At 41.6% G+C, this 20,420-nt stretch overlaps 1 protein-coding gene across 3 annotated transcripts in view; it reads left to right on the forward strand.

The window, feature by feature from the left end:
* The window catches only part of OPTN (optineurin), a 39,050-nt gene extending 22,086 nt beyond the window's left edge, over window positions 1–16,964 (forward strand). For 2 of the 3 annotated variants that reach the window (XM_047866249.1, XM_047866250.1), the window contains exons 7-14: window positions 3,457–3,559; window positions 5,090–5,205; window positions 6,275–6,424; window positions 6,802–6,895; window positions 9,742–9,900; window positions 11,509–11,639; window positions 12,531–12,613; window positions 16,420–16,964. In XM_047866249.1, the coding sequence (XP_047722205.1) occupies window positions 3,457–3,559; window positions 5,090–5,205; window positions 6,275–6,424; window positions 6,802–6,895; window positions 9,742–9,900; window positions 11,509–11,639; window positions 12,531–12,613; window positions 16,420–16,547 (964 nt within the window). In that variant the 3' untranslated portion in view covers window positions 16,548–16,964. The remainder of the gene's footprint in view (window positions 1–3,456; window positions 3,560–5,089; window positions 5,206–6,274; window positions 6,425–6,801; window positions 6,896–9,741; window positions 9,901–11,508; window positions 11,640–12,530; window positions 12,614–16,419) is intronic. The other variant, XM_047866251.1, reaches the window with a different exon arrangement.
* Window positions 16,965–20,420: the final 3,456 nt, after the last annotated feature.

The following is a 20,420-nucleotide window of genomic DNA, read 5'->3' on the forward strand; positions in this document are numbered from 1 at the left end:
CTGCTTCCAAAATAATTACAGCCCTCTGTCTGCAGCCACAGCCCTTCAGCCTGCCCTAGGAAGTCTGGCCTGCCTTTGAGATGGCTGTTTTTAGTCTCTCCCCTTGAACACCTGTGAAGGGTCCCATTCCCAGTCGCATTGAATTTCTACTTTGTGCGCCAGCCTTCTTTCTGTATATAACAACCGGGAAGTCAGTGATAGTTACCAAGACTAATGTTCTCTAGGTGAGTGTCGGGATGATGATTTTCTCCTAGCTAAGGCAGGACTGAAACTGAGAAACCTGGTTAGCCTGCTTTGGTTTCATGCTCTATAGGAAATGATGAAAACACATTCCAAGACCTAACATGTGTTTTTCTCAAACAAGTGAGTCTTCAACTCTCTTCATTAATCATGAGAAATAAGGGTATAAACAGTCTAAAATTTATTCTGAAAATTTTTAGATTTGTGGGGAGAGAAGCCAATAGGTTTGTCTTTTTTTTCCCCATTGTTTTCCAGGATTAGTATTTCATGCAATTTTTGTTTTCTAAACAAACTTAAACTGACAGCAAGTAAGTGGGGGAAGTGTGTAGAAAGTGTAGCCCAAGAGAATCGAGAGGTAGCACAGAAATTCAGTCCAAGATGAAAATTTTCCTTGGAGAAGAATTTTCCCATGGAGCCCTGTGTCGGATGTGAATAGTGTAATGAAGGCTCATCCATCAACCCTGCATCAGCTGGCCCTTAACCCATTTATTTGGCTTGGCCTGAAAAAGTGCCCGTGCAGCCCCTTAGGTTTGGCAATTTGCATGGGTTCCAACCATTTTGATGTTTCCCTCCATGTACCGGGCTCAAATTGCTGCTGAATTTTCCCCCTGTTGTGAACACAATCTATTGACCTCCGACACTGAATGATGGAGATTTAACTGTCTTTCACCCCCCTCGTTGTCATCGCACACAGATGCTTCCGGACCTGGCTTGCCTGCTCCACCTCCAAAATCGGCTATGTTGAAATGTAGTGAGATAAGTACTCAGTGTTGATGTTATTAGACATGCACATGGAGCTCTGAGTTGAGCTCTGCTCTGTGCCTTGAACATTCTTCCTTTTTTTATACAACTTATTTTTTTTTTTTTGCCTCTATGCATAATTACATTTTTAAAACTTGCTTAGTTTCCCCATGCTCTTCCCCAGCAAGGAAACCTCTCAGATGTGTTAGTAGTCTAAGAGTATTCTCGCTGCAATCTGGCCTGCTTGCTTCCCAGGTCCTGCTACATTGAACTCATCTTGGCACCTCCCTTTACTTTTGCCCTGGGGAACTCCTTCATCTCTCCTGTGTTCCATCACCTGTTTCCTGAATCTAATGCCTTTCCTATGCTTTTTTTTTTTTTAATTTCTTTTCAAATCAAGCCCACCATATCTCCACTGACTTACTGAAAAAAGAATTTATTGGCAGTATATTTTCTGACACGTTCATATCTGAAAATCTCTCCTCCTGCCTTTATAATTCATGGATAGTTTGGCTAGGTATAGAATTCTGTAATCGGATATAATTTTCCGTCCACTTTTCGAAAACGTGGCTTCCTTGTGCCCTTGGTTTTGGTGTTACTGCTGAGAAACCCAGTGCCATTGTGATTCTTCATGTTTGTGGTGATGAGACTTCTCACATGCTTTGGTGGTGAACCTGTTTTTCATCTGTCTGTTCTGGACACTCTTGGGCTCTTTCATTCTGCAGACTCATGTCCTTCAGTTCTTTAAAAATGATCTTGAGGGGCACCTGGGTGGCTCAGCCGGTTAAGCGTCCAGCTTTGGCTCAGGTCACGATCTCACGGTCCGTGGGTTCGGGCCCCGAGTCGGGCTCTGTGCTGACAGCTCAGAGCCTGGAGCCTGCTTCAGATTCTGTGTCTCCCTCTCTCTCTGCCCCTCCCCCATTCATGCTCTGTCTCTCTCTGTCTCAAAAATAAACAAACATTAAAAAAATTTTTTTAAATGATCTTGAATTCATTTAGTAATTATCTCTAACCCTCAGTTTTCTTTGTTCTCTCTTTCTAGCATCACTGTTCTTTTTGAATTGGATCTCCTGTGGTTTAACTCCTTGTTCCCTTTTTCTAGCTCTCCTTTTTTCTTCTTTCTCCTTTCTGATAGATTTGATCAACTTTCATCTTCCTTTTTTGCAGGAGAGAATCTTTTTTATTGTGTTCCATTTTTTTGGTGGTTGTAGTGTTTATGTGTCTAAGGATCCTTCATCAGTGCTGTTTTTTTACTTTTTTTTCCCCACTGGCATATTCTGTTTTCAGTAAATTACTCTTTTCAGTTTCATATTAAGATTTCCCTTAAATGTCCAGCAGTCTTGCCTGTTTGCTCAGATTCAGCAGGATAATAGGGTATTAGAAGCTGATTGCAGCTCTGGGTCCACATCTCAGGAGATCTGGCTGGGAGGTTTTCTCGGGGAAGCCCTGTGTCAGAAACTTTAAATCTTTTCCCTTATGCTGGAGTATCCTTATGTACTCCAAGGGAGACTCTTCCAGCGTCCTGCCTGGAAGGTACTTTTCTAGATGTCAAAGTCCTTGAGTAGGAAGAGGTGGCTGAGGGTCTTAGTGTTCTGTGTGTAAGTTCCCCTTACAGAAGAACCCACTTCTCTTCTCTTACTAATGTCTGAGTCCAGAAACCCTTTATTTTGTGATCTTGCAGTCCCTCTTAAGCAGGCCCCATCTTTGTCTCCAGATCCCGAGGTACCTGGTGTCGATGACTCCTGAACCTTTTGGTTCCCACAGTGTCGATGACCTCACACTGGCTCTCCCTACTGTTGGCTTCAGACCCAGCTCTATTGGCTCAGTTCCCACTCGTAGCCGTGCCCCCCAAATCTTCTTGCTGTTATTTCCTTTCCCTTTCTCTTTGTTCTTGTACATACGTGGCTTTTTAAAAGTCATTTTGGTGGGGTTCAGGGTGGGACAAGAATTACATACATGTATTCAGTATACCATCTTTAACCAGAAATCTCTTCTTGTTTTATTTGCGCTGGGCTGGCTTTCATGTGGTTATGATTCAGTGGAGGAAGGTTGGTCCATTTGTGTGTTTTTAGGGACTTGCGACCTTTGATGGGTCCTAAAAAGGCATCCTCTCTCTGGTGAATCCTTATAAAGGGACACACACTCTTGTAACACACATGCATGACCTACGTACACACAAAAACACAGATTTTAAAAATATTTCTGCATATTACTGTTACATGAAAAGTGGCAGTGTTTTTCAGTGTTTGGGATGATTTATGCCTTTTACCCTGCCTAAACCCATCCCTTCAATCAATTCTAGCCAATTTTAGGATGAGAGCAAAACCCAAAAAAGTTAACGTAGCAAGTGCAGAGAGATTTTGAAGCCCCAGATCTCTTATCGATTTCAAACGGTGTTCTTTTAGTGCTTCTGCAACTGTTTCTCTTCTTGAAGCCACAGAGAAAGTAACTTTTCCATATTCTGCACTTTTTCAGAGTTTCATATTTTGAAAAGAAAGCCAGTGATCATGCAGAAGTTGAGACCCAGACAGAGACAAGTAAAGAAAAAGAGAAAGAAGAGGAGAAAGGCCCAGAAACCGTGGGTACTCAGGTTCTCACACTCTGTCACCCGCCCCCCGCCTCCCGAGGGCCCAAAGCATGGTATCTGAAGTCGAGTCTTGTATCGGGTTCTTCGCGTTAGAAATAGAAATAATTTTAATGTTGGATATATTCTATTTCTCTCCTATTCCATGTCCCGATTTGAAATTCATCCATAGTAAATTGTAGGGAGATGTGTTCCCATCCCAGTGATTCTAGGGAATCACGCCTCTGTCTCTTCTTGGCTGATTTCTCTCCTAACTTACTGAGTGAACAGGTCTGCTAATAGAGAAAGGAATGTTGTCCACTTTGTAATAAGATCGTTTGAGAACATGACCCGGAAACTCGAGATCGAATTAAAAGCTTTGGGTCCTACCCTCCTACTGGTTTGAATGACATAGTTTGAATGAAAAGCTTGTACAGCCAGTGTTCCGTGGCAGCTCAGAGATGTGCCCTTGGAGCCTGCCACATGGTCTTCAGCTTAGGGAAGGCTGGCGAAGCCAGGAAGTTGTGAGGGCTGCAGTTGCCCACGTGACAAGCATGGACATAAGATGCTCACCTCAGCAGATTCATTTATTCAGCAAATGTATGCGGAGTGCCTACCGTATGCCATGGCCGGGGCTGAGTCTCCTACTTCAAGAGACTGACGACCACTTAAAACACAGAGATGAAGAGGCAGCCTGGGCGTAATCGTACTTGGTTGACCAAAATCATTTGTCAGTAATAGAGAAGTACCGAGACTTCCAAGGCAACGTAAAACTCATTGCCAGCAATTCTGCCAGAGCTGCTGGGAAAAAGGCGGTTCAGTGAAAAAAGTGAAGTAAACTGGAGACATAAATCAGCCAGGGAATATGGATGGGCCTGGGTTGCTGTCTAGATAAATTAGATTGTGCTCTGACACCACTATATTCTGTGATCCCCTGGACTGTGATCAGTATTAACTTAGTTATGATAAAGGACGAGCAGAAATTAGCAAAACCTAAAATGCCTGCGGCCTCTCTCTATGTAAAAGTCAAAACCTTAACATCTGGGAACGTTTGTGTGAATTTTGGCCCCTACAAGTCTTAAGAAGGGAGGTTCTTGGGTTGCCAAGTATCAAAGAGGAGACATTTTTCTTCCATTTAAATAAACTCCACCGATTTCTATAAGAAAAAAAATTAATTATGATAAAGTCATTATCACAAGTGCATCCGAATTGATCATTTATGTAAGAAAAACAGCATTTTGTGTATACATATATATATTTATTTATATTTATCTATTTATATTTATTAGTGCTTATACATATAAATTACACATTGTGAAATATAAACTGTTATAACTAGTAAATACAGACATATCAGGTGACAGAGTTGTATCTAAAACGTTTCTTTTCATGTACAGTATTTGGGGTGTTCATTGTCCAAAGTTTAATCAATTGACCCATCAGTCTTAGTTGGACACTAATGCTTCACACTGTTTTCTCACAAAGAGGTTCATTTGATCTCTGATATGAATTGCATGTGCGTGCTTGGGATTTTCTGTGTGACAGGTTGGAAGCGAAGTGGAGACGTTGAACCTTCAGGTGACCACCCTATTTAAGGAACTTCAAGAGGCTCATACAAAACTCAGTGAAGCTGAGCTAATGAAGAAGAGACTTCAAGAGAAGTAAGAGCGAGGGATGAATTTTTTCTTCTTCTTCGGAAAGTGTACATTTTTACAAAATACCGTGTAAAAACATGGTTTCACTACTGTGTTACTGAAAGAAAAATAGAAACCTAATTAAAATCTGAATTTGGAAAACACGAATGTTGAGGTGAATGCACAGGTTCAAGTGAAATACTTGTACTAAAATGTGGGGGGCGGGGGGCCGGGGAAATCTGATGCAGCTGTTTGAGGGTGTCAGTGAAATGCACTAGCCTCTGTGAGGACCTGTAAAAAAGCAGTAAGCCAGATGTCCCGTGACCTTCCTGAGTCAACAGTGTTGATGCAAGGACACATAAACGAAAGCTGCAAAGAGCAAAAAGAACTGGAATGAGATTTATTGAGGAAAAGAAAATCATTTTCAATCAGTTATGAAGGCTACTATTTACACTGAGAACTTTGCATGTGCTTGTTTTTCTTGATGTAACGAGTTACCCAGAATTTAGAAGAGCGAAAGTTATGTGGTTCTTTGGGGTTGGCTGGCAAGCATATTCCCGGCACGGTGTAGGAGCGTATGTTGCCTGGGAGTTAAATTTACCAAGGCTAAACAGTATTCTGGTAATCTGGCACAGCATGGTAGCGAAAGCTAGGGACTTTGGACGAACTGACCTCGTTGCAATGTGGATCTACAATTCATTTGTGGTATTAGCTTGGGCAAGTTGGTTATTTAACCTCTCTGAGCCCTAGTTTTATCATTTGTAAAATGTGTGTCATTATCCCTACTTCGTAACGTGTTGAGATGTTTGACACGCTTGGCGTTAATGCCTTGCATATGGCCACTGTAGTTTCATATTTACTATGATTATACTGAAATTCTCTTTCTGATCTAATGTTTAGTCATGAGGGTTTAGAAATACTGCCTGTTTCTAGTAAAGAAGCAAGGAGGATAAAATATTTTAGTTTGCATTGCTAAATACTCCTTGAAAAATGCAATCCTAAATTTCTTTGTATTTGCTACATAGTCTTGGGATTTAAGAGCCACTGAGAAATGAGGGAGCGTCGTTCATCCTCATGAAATATCGATCTTTCTTAGATGTCAGGCCCTTGAAAGGAAGAATTCTGCAACCCCATCAGAGCTGAATGAAAAGCAGGAGCTTGTTTATAACAACAAAAAGTTGGAACTACAAGTGGAAAGCATGCGATCAGAAATCAAAATGGAGCAAGCTAAAACTGAAGATGAAAAGTGAGTAGCCACGACCAAATGACTACTTGCTGGAAGAAAATAGGAGAGCACTTTTATCAGATTGGAAATAGGATTTGAGAATACATTAAAAGATTTTTTCTTTTATGTATCTGAAGGAGCACAGGAGATTTTTCTGAGGAGATAACATTTGTTTTATTATAACAGAATTATTAACGTGACTTGTAATCAATCTCGATTTTTTTTTTTTTTGTAAAGATTGTTTTCTTTGAGAGTAAGAAAATGCTAGCAGGTGGTGGGATGGCAAAGGTAGGAGAGAAGAATTTGCTAGTTGAGTGTTCAGAAGGGGGTTGGAAAGCAAGACTAAGTTTTTCTGATATCTCCCCCAAGATACCATTTCTTACTGTCTTTTTCAATAGGTCCAAGGTAGCCACTCTCCAGGTGACACATAACAAGCTTCTTCAAGAATACAATAATTCGTTGAAAACGATCGAGGAACTAAAAAGGAAAGAGGTACTCATAGAAGAAAATTACTTCCGTAGCCTCATAATAAAAAGAAACTGTTAAACATTTTTATATGTAAAGTAGTTGTCAATCCTTAACTAAGTCTGGTTTCAAAGGGTGCCCTTCATTTTATCATTGATTTCTCGTGTCCGAGTGCATGTGAGTTCCGGTGTTCTACCTATGTGTGACGTGCTTCGCGTGCAGGGATGGTGCTGATTCCTACAGTCGGGGAGTAAGCTTTTAGGATTTCTAACAGCGGGTGGGTCTGTAGGACAGCTACCAGCATGGGCTCCCACGTGAGCAGGGCGCGGTGAGACCACTGGCTGCCCCTGGAGGGGTCGTGTCCGTTGAGCTATCATGGGGCTAGCTTGCTACTGTCAGTGACCTTGAGACCCTGGACTCACCAGACTGCAACTTCCATTAGTATAATGCCACCATGATATGGCAGTTTAAACATGGGTAGATATGTGAGGTGATGGATGTTAATTAACCTGGTTGGGGGAACCCTGTCATGCTGTATACATCTGTCAAATTGCCACATTCTTCACTTTAAATATCTTACAGTTTTATTTGTCAGTTTTACTTGAAGAAAGCTGGGATAAATAAGTAAAGATCATGGAAGCTCTGAATTTGAGTTTATATGCTTATAAATGTACTCTTTGTTTTTCATTTTTCTTAAGAGAATATTATTCCTAAGACTTAGTAAATTTTTTTTGATTATTTATTTTTTAATGTTTGTTAATTTATTTTTTGAGAGAGAGATAGTGAGCGGTGGGGGGCCAGAGAAAGAAGGAGACAGAATCCCAAGCAGGCTTCATGCTGTCAGTGCAGAGCCCAGCATAGGGCTCAAGCTCACGAACCGTGAGATCATGACCTGAGCCGAAATCGAGAGCGAATACTTAGCTGACTGAGCCACCCAGGTGCCCCTATGTATTTATTTTTAATTAAAGTATAGTTGCAATATTATGTCAGATCAGTTTTCATAGTGATTTGATATTTACACACATTTTGAAATGCTCATAATTGTAGTTACCATCTGTCACCATACAAAGTTATCATGATAGTATTGACCGTACAGTTGACCCTTGAACAAAAGGGGTTTGCGCGGGTCCACTTAATGTGCAGCTTTTTTATTTCTTTTTAAAATTTTTTAAAAAATGTTTATTTTTGAGAGAGCGCAAGCAGGGGAGGGACAAAGAAAGAGGGACAGAGGATCTGAAGCGGGCTCTGTGCTGACAGCAGCAAGCCCGATGTGGGGCTCAGACTCACAAACCACGAGATCGTGACCTGAGCTGAAGTTGGACACTCAACCAACTGAGCCACCCAGGTGCCCCCTAATATGCAGATTTTTTGAAGTAGAGTACTATAAATGTATTTTTTTCTTTATGACTTTCCTAATAACGTTTTCTTTTCTCTAGCTCACTTTATTGTCAGAATATAGCATATAACTCATATAACACACAAAGTATGTGTTAACCAACTAAATTATCAGTAAGGCTTCCAGTCAACCATAGACTATTACTAATTAAATTTCTGGGGAGTCAAAAGTTATGTGTAAATTTGTGACTATGCAGGAGTAAGTACCTCTAACCCCCGTGTTGTTCTAACCCCAACTGTATCCCCTACGCTGTACTGTGCTTTCCCTTGGCTTATATTTTATAACTAGAAGTTTGTACCTCTTGACCCCCTTCACCTATCTCGCCCATCCCCCATCTCCCTCTCCTCTGGCAACCACCAGTTTGTTCTCTGTATTTATGAGTTTGTTTCTGTTTTGTTTGTGCATTTGTTTTGCTTTTTAGATGCCACATGTAAGTGAAATCATATGGTATTTGTTTCTCTGACTTACTTCACTTAGCGGAATACCCTCTTGGTCCATCCATATTGTCGCAAATGGCAACATTTCAGTCTTTTTATGGCTGACTAATACTCCATTGTGTATATACATATATACACATCACTTCTTTGATGGACCCTTGGGTTGCTTCCGTATCTTGGCTACTGTAAATAATGCTGTAGTAAACATAGGAGTAGATATATCTTTTTGAATTAGTATTTTCATTTTCTTTGGATATATACACAGAAGTGGAATTGCTGAATCATACAGTAGTTCTATTTTTAATTTTTTGAGGAAACTCCATACTGTTTTCCAAAGTGGCTGCACCAGTTTACGTTTCCACCAACAGCGCACAAGGGTTCCCCTTTCTCCACATCCTCACCAACATTTGTTCTTTCTTGTCGTTTTTGATACTGGCCATTCTGACAGGTGTGATGGGATAAATTTTTAACTTAAACAAGTTTCTTTTCCACTGACTTCACCAAGTAAGAGTAACATTAGTGGGAAAAATAACAGTAGCAGTGAGTTACAGCGTCACTGAGATCAAGGTTTGTTACTATTTCCCTTATTTTAGTGGGGGTTTTTTCATTGTTTTAAATTACGAAATTATAATTTGTGGGGTGCCTCGGTGGCTCAGCTGGTTAAGCATCTGACTCTTGATTTCGGCTCAGGTCATGATCTCACGGTTCGTGAGTTCAAGCTCCACATCAAGTTCTGTGCTGACAGTGTGGACCGTGCTTGGGATTCTGTCTCTCTCTCTCTCTCTGCCCCTCCCCTGCTCACGCTGTGTGTGTGTGTGTGTGTGTGTGTCTCTCTCTCTCTCAAAAAAAAAAAAAAAAAAGAAATTATCATTTGCAAGCTGTGAGTTAAATGAATACAACTTTCTGAGCACGTTACCGTTGCCAACGAACAGAACAGTTCAGAGCCTGTCATTTAAAAACAGACAAAACTTCCTTTAATATTTTACTACAGCAGGTTGGATTATATCACAACCATTCTAGAATACACTTGTCTCTTGCAGTCAGAAAAAGTGGATAAGGTGGTACTACAAGAACTAAGTGAGAAACTGGCGCTGGCAGAGAAGGCGCTGGCTTCCAAGCAGCTTCAGATGGACGAGATGAAGCAGACCATCGCGAAGCAGGAGGAGGACCTGGAGACCATGACTGTCCTGAGGGCTCAGGTGAGCCGCGTCGCGACGGAGCTCAGTGGCGCCAACCCCGGTTGTGGTCTCAAATGGGAAGGCGATGGTGTTTCAGATATATTTTTGGATTTTATATTCCTTCCACCGACATATTTTGTTTAAATTTTACTGAAGCACATCACGTGTGGAAAGTGCACCAGACCGTCCAGTGAAACCATAAAATGTGAGGGGGAAAAACCTGCTTTTATTAGAGTAATGGGCATTTCTCTATTAAGTAGCCCATTTTTACTTTGTAACTTTGTAACAGTGAAGAGATTGCTATCGTGGCATAATGTTTACGTTTCTAGGTAAGAAATTACTCTCCGATTTAGCGGCTAAAACAATGACAGGCATTCGTTACCTCGCAGCATTTCTGTGGGTCGGGCCTCCAGGAACAGGTTAGCAGGGTGATTCCGGCTCAGGGCCCCTCGTGAGGCTACGCTCAGGATGGACTAGAAGACCCGTTTCCAAGCCGGCTCGCTCCCATGGCTGTGGGCGAGAGGCCTCAGTGCCTCACCCCTCGGGCCTCTCCACGGGCTGGCTTGCGCACCCCCGTGACATGGGAGCTGGCTTCCCCCACTGCAGGTCACCCCGGAGAGAATGAGGCGGAAGCCACAGTGTCTTTCGTGACCTAGGCTCAGAGGCCACGCGCCGTCCTTCCTGCGCTACCCTAGTGCTTACGTGGGTTGGCCCTGTTCATTGTGGGAGGGCACCACGTAAGGGTGTGAATACCAACAGTTGAGGGTCCCTGGAGCCATGGTGGAGGCTGGCTACTACTGTGGGAAGCGGCGTTGGGGCTTCAGTCTCGGTTCAAGTGCTGGTATGACACTTACCAAGATTAAGAGCTATTAAACTTGTAGAATGAGCATAGCAAGGCTACATTCCCAGGATTTTTGAGAAGGTGCAATAAGAGAGGAATGTAGCCACCCAACAGAGGACTTTGTGCATGTTTGGCCTCAATAAATACCAGCTATTTACTATTACCATTTAGAATTTAACTTAAGGAAAGCCTTCATAAACATACCTGACAGAGTAAATAAACCATGTGCTGTATTAAGCTAACCCTGAATATTATTTTTTTCAAAAGATCAGAGAATTTTGGGGTGCCTGGGTGGCTCAGTCGGTTAAGCATCTGACTTCAGCTCAGGTCAAGATCTCGTGGTTCATGGGTTCGAGCCCCATACAGGCTGTGGGCTGACAGCTCAGAGCCTAAAAGCCTGCTTCGGATTCTGTGTCTCCCTCTCTGTCTCTGCTCCTCCCCCCCCCCCCCCTCTCTCTCTCTCTCTCTCAAAAGTAAACATTTAAAAAATTAAAAAAAAAAATCAGAGAATTTTACTGAATGAATGGTACGTGCGGTGTTTAAACCACCTACCTTGGTGTCATTGCCGAGTTCTAATTGTCTAAAGTGCACACACACACAGCTTGTCTTCTGTCAGAAGGTGGTTGGAAGGTCACGGTCACCACCCTGGTTTCTAGCAGGAAGATGCACCTGTGACTTACAAGGTGCATCCCAGGAGGCAGCACCCATTCTGTGCCCTGTCCCCAGGTGACTGTGGAGCATCCAAATCCATCCAGGCAGTAACTTCTGTGTCTTTTACCTTCTTCCAGATGGAAGTTTACTGTTCTGACTTTCATGCTGAAAGAGCGGCAAGAGAGAAAATACACGAAGAAAAGGAGCAGCTGGCATTGCAGCTGGCAATTCTGCTGAAAGAGAATAACGTTTTTGAAGATGGAGGCAGGTGAGGGGAGGGAGGGCTCAGGCCACACACCCGGAGCCCGGGGCGCGGGTGGAGGGCAGGCGGTGGTCAGAGGTGCTTCTTCAGTCGAGCTGCAGGAAGTACTCTGGGCTCACTTCACTTGGTTGCATCCCCGACACTCAGCCTGACTTACACAAGGCCTGGTTGCGTCTCGCGGGAACCTGAGGTGTTCTTTGCTTTCAGGCCTTGTGTGTTCCCAGGTTCTAGCCTGCTGCTGTCGGGGGTCAATATTCTTAACACTTTAAACAATTCTGTAATATGTTTGCAGGGCGCCTGGGTGGCCAGTCCGTTAAGCGTCCAGCTCTTGATTTCTGCTCAGGTCATGATCTCACAGTTGTGAGATCGAGCCCCATGTTGGGCTCGCACTGGGCATGGAACCTACCCGGGATTCTCTCTCTGCCTCTACCCTGCCCTATTGCGCTCACTCGTGCTCTCTCTCTCTCTCTCTGTTTCTCTCTAAAAAGGAAAAAAAAATCACTAGGTCTCGTTCTGCAGCTTGTTTTATGGAACACTGTGATTTTGGACTCTGGGTGTGTGTGTGTGTGTGTGTGTGCACGCGCAGATTTATTTCATTCTCTTGAATTGCCCTATAGTGTCTTCTTTTAGAAATACGCCCCTTTTTTCTAATCCATTTCCTTATCCAGAGACAGTTTGGTTATTTACTGATTTTTTTATCTTAATTGTTATTTTCTTTTACTACACTGTGCTACTACCAATAATATTTCAAACTCAAGTTAACCCTTAAGTTCTGGTTTTTATGAAACTTGCATTTTTTTCCAGCTCTCTCCCCCCCATATTGCTCTTGAATGTCTTCTTAATGTTGTCATATTTCAGGGCTTTAAAACATCACTATAGTGTCGCTTTTCATCCCAGTAGGCAGTCCTTGATGGAGATGCAGAGCCGTCATGGGGCAAGAACAAGTGACCCTGACCAGCAGGCCTACCTCGCTCAGAGAGGTGAGTCCCGTGTGATTGTTGGTTTTCAGGGCTCCAGGGGATAACTATTCTATGAAGAGAACGCTTGAAGACAATTTCACTACATTCTACAAAATGAATTTCAGATCAGACTGTGAAAAATGTAGCACCCCGCAGTCTTATTTTCACAGTACCCTAATTCTCCATCCATTACAGACTGACTCCAGACACCAGACTCTCTTCGTGCTGGCAGTTAAGGCCTGGCATAGCCTAACTTTTAACCTTCTCCCCCTCGAATTCCCTACAGCTGTTAGCCAACAGAATCGCTCCCTGTTCCTTGAACTCGTCATAGGCTTGCATACCCGCATATACTTCCCTATGTGGCATCCTTCCCTCACACACGTCCCTGTCCCCCTCCTGTCTCTTTCCAGTGACCCCTACCCCGTCTGCAAAACCCATTTCAAATACTAGCCCTGTGATTCTAGCAGAATGTAACCTCTCCCTCCTGAATTTCCAAAGTACTCTGTTCCTCTTATAGGACTCATCTGCTATGTTATAATTATCGATGTGTTCTAAATATGCATCTAGGCGTTGTATTAAATAAGCTGTCCCAGAACTTGAATCTTCGCCCATTACTTGGTGTTATGCACATAATAATGTTAGCATCTACTGAGTTTACTGTGCGTAGACACTGTCCTGATCACTTCATACACGTTATTTCTTGTGATCCTCACAAAATTTCATGAGTTATATATTTTCACAGTTCTCCAGAAGACAAGGTTAAACAACCCAGGATCACAAGGTTAGTTAGGGGCTGAACTGGACACGGAAAACCCAAGATTATTTGACTCTTAACCACTACACGCTACCGCATGTAATAAGTTGTCATCTAATTATGTGCCACATCCAGATTTTAGTTGCCTGAGTGAAATCAATCTTGACACTTACTAACAGTGCTGTGTTTATTACCTGGTTTTAATACACTGTAGTAATGTTTCGTAATGTATAATAAATCCCTGTGTTGTAGTACATCACTGAAAGGGAAGTAGTATCCTGGAGTCTAGATAAGAAAAAAAAAGAATTCAAAGGATTGAAGACTGACAGAGCTGCCACTAAAAAGAATCTGGGTTTAGTATGCCATCCCAAATTTCACATAAAACTGGCTTTTTAACATTTTTTTAATGGTGGACCAGTCTGAGTCCCTTCCGTATACCAACCGATTACTGAAACATCACAGTGTCAGCAGCAGCAAGGAAGCAAGCAGGATGTATCGTCACCTGTTCAATCTTGGGGAAATTTCTCTGAGTATCCCTTTCGCCTTCCTTCTTCCCCTGTCCCCCCACCAAAGTTCTTTCATAGGAAAAAAATAAGTTAAAGTAATGTTAGGGGCACCTGGGTGGCTCTGTCGGTTAAGCCTCCGACTTCGGCTCAGGTCACGATCTCGTGGTTTGTGAATTTGAGCCCCGCGTCGGGCTCTGTGCTGACAGCTCCTAGCCTGGAGCCTGCTTCGGATTCTGTGTCTCCCCGTCTCTCGGCCCCTCCCCTGCTCATGCTCTGTCTCTCTCTGTCTCTCAATAATAAATAAATGTTAAAAAAAAATTTTTTTAAGTAATGTTAGAGGTAGTAACTCAGGTTAAAAATCAACCGCATTCATTGGGCATACGTAGAGGTAGCACACAGACTGACATGAACACTAGCCTCAGGCATGTTGAGCGTTGTAGGGTAAAGCTGTGTTCTTCTGTCAAACCTGCGTCTACACTTGAGCACCACCAGACATTTTCTCTAACCTGATTTAAATATCCCAGGAACACCCATCTACCTCTGATATCAAAAGTGCGACATTGTCTTGGGTCCAAAAGGACAGTCTCTTGCGTCTGGATTTCTTAGAGGAAGATTTTCCTTGGTCATAATTAAATAAGGCAAATGCCTGTTTATGTTAAAAAAAAATAACAAAAACAGACATTCTTTGACTTACAATCCAAAACTCATTGCAAAGTACATGTTTGTTCATGATTTTCCTACTAAGCTTCTTGTCTTTCACAAAGTAATATTCCACAGACTGTCTTCAGATTTTGATCTTAGTTTTTTAGCTTCGTAACAAAGCTGCCTTAGACAGTAGCCCCTGTTCACTCTCTTTCATCATTGTGGTCACCCGTGGCCAGCAAAGCATCTGCCCTGGTCTGGGACACTCAGCTGAGCACGAGGGAAGAAATAGGTACAGGCATGGTCAGGTCTGAAGCAGCTGATGGTCTGGTTGGAGAGACAGGATGTGCGCATAAGAAGATGGACTCATAAAACCAGATACGATTTAAGTAATAGAGATAATGCTACTTAAGGTCAGAGGGAAGGATGATCCCTGAGGGCCAGGGCAGCTGAGAAAGGCCTTGAAAAGGCCCGACTTTAAGCTTGACCTTAAAGCTAGGATTTCAGTCAGTACGGTATGAGAATAAAAGGTCAAAGACAAAGGAGTGTGATGGGTTAACAATGAAAAACAAAGTTTACTTTATAGCAAAGAGCAGGAAGGTAGAGGGAACCCGTTAACCACCTCATACGACGGCTCAAGTCTGAGTCTCGAAACCTAGACCAGGACGAAAGGAAAGACAAAGATGGATGAAATAAAGTTTAAGATGAAGAATCAACAGTCCCCGATAAGTGGCCTATTGCCCTCCAGAGCAGGGTTTAGCAAACTGCAGCCCACACAAAAAGTTTACTGACTCCTGATCTAGGACCGTGAGATCACTGGAAAGATCCATGCTTCTAGAAATCACAGCTTGCGATCAGTATTTCTGTGCAATGGTGTTTCTGAAGTTCACTGAACACAGACTGTCTACCATAGTCTCCATTATTCAGTTCAAATAATTGAATTGAATTGAATTGAAGGTTAAAGGTTACCTCCATGATCAGCCTCCAAAGCAAACACTGGGCGCCGACTGCAAGTTCTGAGACCAAAATGGTTTGCACTGGTCCAGAAAGGTCAGATCAAGGAGATGCCCTGGTAGCCAAAAGTCGTTTCCAACATCGATTAGTTTGCATGTGGGACCTTCTTAGAGTCAAGGCTTATTTCAAGCATTCTTTAATTTAGACTTGAACCTTGGGCCAGCTCTAAAATTGGACAGAATGACACAATGCATACTTCCCTTCTTTCTCCCCACTCACTTTGCCTGGGCAGCCCTTACATATCCGTAAAACTCCTCCCGGGTGCTGTGGGTCTCATGAGGCGGCCTTTCTGCACAGAGCAGTCTGAGCCTGGTGCCTTTCCCATCCTCCCGCTAACCTGCCTCACGTGGCACAGTGTGGCCCTTCCCTCACACACACCCACTGTCGCTTTTCTCTCCTGAAGTCCCCTTCGTCTCTGTACCCCTCTCTTCCACCTCCCAGGTGCTCAGATGCATGGGCGGAATGAACATGGTTATTATCTCTGCTTCTGAGAGGGTTCATACTGTTCTAGGAAACCTCTCTGTGTGCCACTCGCTATTTTCTCCACCTTCTCTCCTCTTGAGCTCATATCCTTATGTATCTTGTTTCTTTTCTCAAATATTCCTGTTTGTATTAGAACTTGTCTTGTTCTGTACCTAGAACTGAAACCACGTATTTTCACATACTAAAAACCTGGACTAGAGCCCAAAACCTACAGCAGTGGGATAGCAGGTACCATGTGGGCACATTTTCTGTGTGTGTGTAGATTGCTTAAGTTAAAGACCCCCCAAAAAACCTGTATTCCCTCCCCATTGGGTACCAATTGCCAAGTTTAATGGATGTTAAAATTAATTGTTATTAAAATCAAACAAACAAAGCCACTTGCAACATGGAAGAAATGGAATAGCGTTTCATTCAATGCTTGTTCTCAGGAGATGAGGATACCAACTGGAGGCAGCAGCAACAGCGGAATATTCCAATTCATTCGTGCCCCAAATGTGGAGAAGTTCTGCCTGACATAGACACGCTACAGATCCATGTTATGGACTGCATCATTTAAGTGTTCACACCCACTTCCCCCAAACTGTTGGTAAATATCAGATTTTTTCCTCCAAGAGTTGTGCTTCTGTGTTGTTTTCACTCAGACATTTTGCCTCATTGTGCTTATTTTAGGAGGAAGAAAATCAATATGCCCTAAGTAGGACATTTTTTTTGTGGATTTCCTTAGAATCCTTAACGTGCCACTCTTGTGATAGATTCTTTATTTTTGAGGGGGTTCCGTGTATGTGAGCTGAACTGTTCATGCAGTTAATAAGTGTGTGACATCATGGGACAGGGTAAATATAACCAATGGAAGAGGCCTCACAGATGAACATTGAGAACCTTTTAAGGAGGCAGGAAAAATGAAGTGGCTACAGATTTCATCAAGAAAAGTCATCTTTGGAGGTTTTTTAAAATAAATTGTTATTTTTCTTGATTTAAGACACATTTATATGGGGTTGTGTGTATGTTGTAGTTTTATTGCAGCCACAGTAATTGTACCAAAGGTGATATGGCTCTTTTCATATGAGCACTGTGGGCTCTTACTTGATCATCCAGACAAGTGACAATATATCGGTATATGTGAGATACATACATCAGGTTCACTGGTTTCATTGTGCTGCAGGTATATGGATGTGTACAGTAGTTTATTAATTTCTAAAATAGAACAGCTGTCTTTTGATTTTCCTGGATCAAGCTGTATACTCATTATCACAAAAATAGGTATTGTAAAATACAATTTTGCTTTTGAATCTTTCACATCGTTCATATATGATTGGCCAATTTCATAGGCTGTATTTTTCCATATTCAGCTTCATAGAGGCTTAATACTTATTCATATCTGTTTTGCTAAGTCTATGAATATATACAAATCCCTTTACTAGAGGCTAGTATTTGTTGTTTGAATTTAAAATTATTCTTGCTAAGGAGGTGAAAAAATAGAGATTTGCCATATTTTGTAAATCTACAGTTTAGTGAGATTAGCTAATACTGGGCCAGTCATAAAAGTAAACAGTGTCCTTGTGTGTCTATATCCTAGAACATTTAGAAGAAAATTAGGCAAACTTGATTTAATACACACACACGTGTGTGTGTATGTGTGTGTGTGTGTGTGTGTGTGTGTGTGTGTGTGTGTGTATACATCTGTGTTTTTTAAACCAGGAATCAAAACTGCTAATTCTGTCTTCATGCCAAGAGACCACACTGCACAGATTCACTAATAACTGAGATTCCTCCATGTCAGTCCACAGAGAATGCTTCTTAAAGACATTTCTAAAATAACCATGAAATTCTCATTTTTAATTTCTTATTTATTGTTTCTAGTTTAAACTTTTTTCCTTACTATTTTATATTAGAGGAAATAGATTTCAACAGTATCTTAAATAGAAAAGCAACCCAAATGGTTTCACATTTAAGTTAAGAGACTATCCTTTTATGTTGTTCAAGTAAACATATTAAGCTGATCCCAACCCTGAAGTAACAGTGTGAGTGGGCTTATTAAGCCTGTGATCAAATTGTCTGCTGGATAATTAAAAGGATTGCAAAAGAAGGCTAGTTCAAAAAATCACCTTAAATTAAAGCTCCTCTACTGAGGGAATCAAACAGTTTGGTAAACAGTTTGTAAACTCTGTTCATGCCTTCTCTAAATAATTAGTCTCTTCAGAGGCCTGGTTCCATGTAACCAGGTAATGACACCTCATCAGAATGTTGGCCCCTCTTCTGGGGCCAGCTCTACCGTGTTCTCGAAGTGTGGCTGACTGGGAGCAATAGAAAAATGGAAACTGGAAAGAGATAGGAACAAGCCAATGAAAATTTTATACCTAACTAATTTCATAATATTGATCCTTCAAATATTGTATTTTAAAGTCATTTTGATCTAGTCTGGCCTATAAGGAGCTTAAAAGTCATCACTTCCATCCTTGTAACAAGAAAAAGACTGGACAAACTCAAAATCATCAACTCTCTTTAAATCCCTCAGAGAACTGAAGTCACAGGGCAAACCACTGCCCAGAAATTAGAGAGACAGTCAGGTACAAAGAGTCTCAGATTTTACCAGATCAGGGTCTCAGGAGCAGAAAGCACTCAGTCAGCGTCTGAGTAGGAGAACTTAAACTAATTGAAGAATTGCCAAAGGCTTGGTGTGGACAAACTTGAGAATTAAAAACGCTAGCAGGAGTCCATTCTTAAGAGGCCCCCACACTTGTGTGAGTTTTAGCTCCAGGAGCCCTAGGAGCTCCTCATAGTGAATATTTCTGAAAATTCTCCCCTGCTTTTTAGCAGGAGGAGGGGGAAAGTAGCCATTTTGAAACACACCGCGCTCTCTGTTCTTCTTAGGAAGGCCTTCCCTCAGGGGAAACTGTTTTACCAGAGCCTAACCTTGCTGGGATATTATCAGAGCCTCACTGACCTGGGGGAAAGGAAATACCCAACTCCAGCCCCCTCTACTTTTACTCCTCTCACCTAAAGAGGAGAAAAAAGTCTGAGAAGCACTTGTAAAGGTCACCCCCTAGAGGCAGAGCTCAGTAAAAGACCGAAACCTTATCACAGGACTGCGGAACTCTTCTCCCCCACACATACCTTACCACATCAACAAGGTGCCTGCATAATAACAAGATTACAACTGGAAGAACTCATATTTGGCTTTACTTAAGAAAAAGTATATAGGGAAATCCGAAGACAACAAAGGAGACAAAACAAGAACAGCAGAGGAAATTTCAGCCTGTGACATCTACAGCTGCAGCAGGCAGTAAACACAGTCCAGCTCTTAGCCAGGTAAACATAAAACCTCACACTATAGACTCACTTACCTCAGTTCCTTTTACTTGCTACAGCACTTCCATTTTTCAACAATAAATTATACTGCATACTAAAAAAAAAACACAGTTTGAAAAGATGGAACAAGCATCAGAACCAGACTCAGATAGGATGATTATAAGATTGGAAATTGAAAACAACTATGATTACTACCCTAAAGGCTCTAATGAAAAGAGTGACAACATGTAGGAACAGAAGGGTACTATAAGCAGAGAGATGGAAACCCTAAGAAAAAATCAAATGGAAATACTAGAAATCAAAGAAACTGTAACAGAAATGAAGAATTCCTTTGATGGGCTCATCAATAGACTGAACATGGCTGAGAAAAAATAAATCTGTGTACTTGAAGCAATGTCAACAGAAACTTTCAAAACTGAAATGCAAAGAGAAAAAAGAATGCAAAACAACAGAATATCTGAGAACTGTGGGGAAAAATTTTTTAATGTAATATATGTGCAATGAGAATATCAGAATGAAAAGAAAGAAGCTGGGTGAAGTAATTATGGCTGAGAATTTTGAAGAATTAATGACACAAAACTACTGATCATGAAGATCAGAGATCATCAAGCAGGTTAAATGCCAGAAAAAAAATCTTCACCTAGGTACACCATATTCAAATTACAGAAAATCAAAGGCAAAGAGAAAGTCTTGAAAGAAGCCAGAAAGAAAGAAAATCTTATCTGTAGAGGAACTAGGATAAGAAATATATCAGACCTTTAGAAACCATGAAAGCAGGAAGAAAGGAATGAAATATTTCGAATGTTGAGAGAGAAAACCCACCAACATATAGTTCTGTGTCCATGGAAATTTTCTTCAAAAGTGAAGGAGAAATAGACTTTCGTAATAGACAAAAGTTTATGGAATTTTTTTGCCAATTTATGCTTCATAAGAAATGTTAAAAGTTCTGCAGAGAAAATGAAAGTCACATGGGTCAGAAACTGAGGTCTATGTAAAGAAAGGACAATCATTAGAGAAACAATAAATGAAGATAAAATCTTTTGTTTCCTGTATTCTTAATTGATCTAACAGATTAACAGTTTGTTCAAAATAAAAGTAGCCACGTGTATTCAGTGATTAT

The sequence above is a fragment of the Prionailurus viverrinus genome, chromosome B4, assembly GCF_022837055.1.
Source record: "Prionailurus viverrinus isolate Anna chromosome B4, UM_Priviv_1.0, whole genome shotgun sequence".
NCBI classification, from domain to species: domain Eukaryota; kingdom Metazoa; phylum Chordata; class Mammalia; order Carnivora; family Felidae; genus Prionailurus; species Prionailurus viverrinus.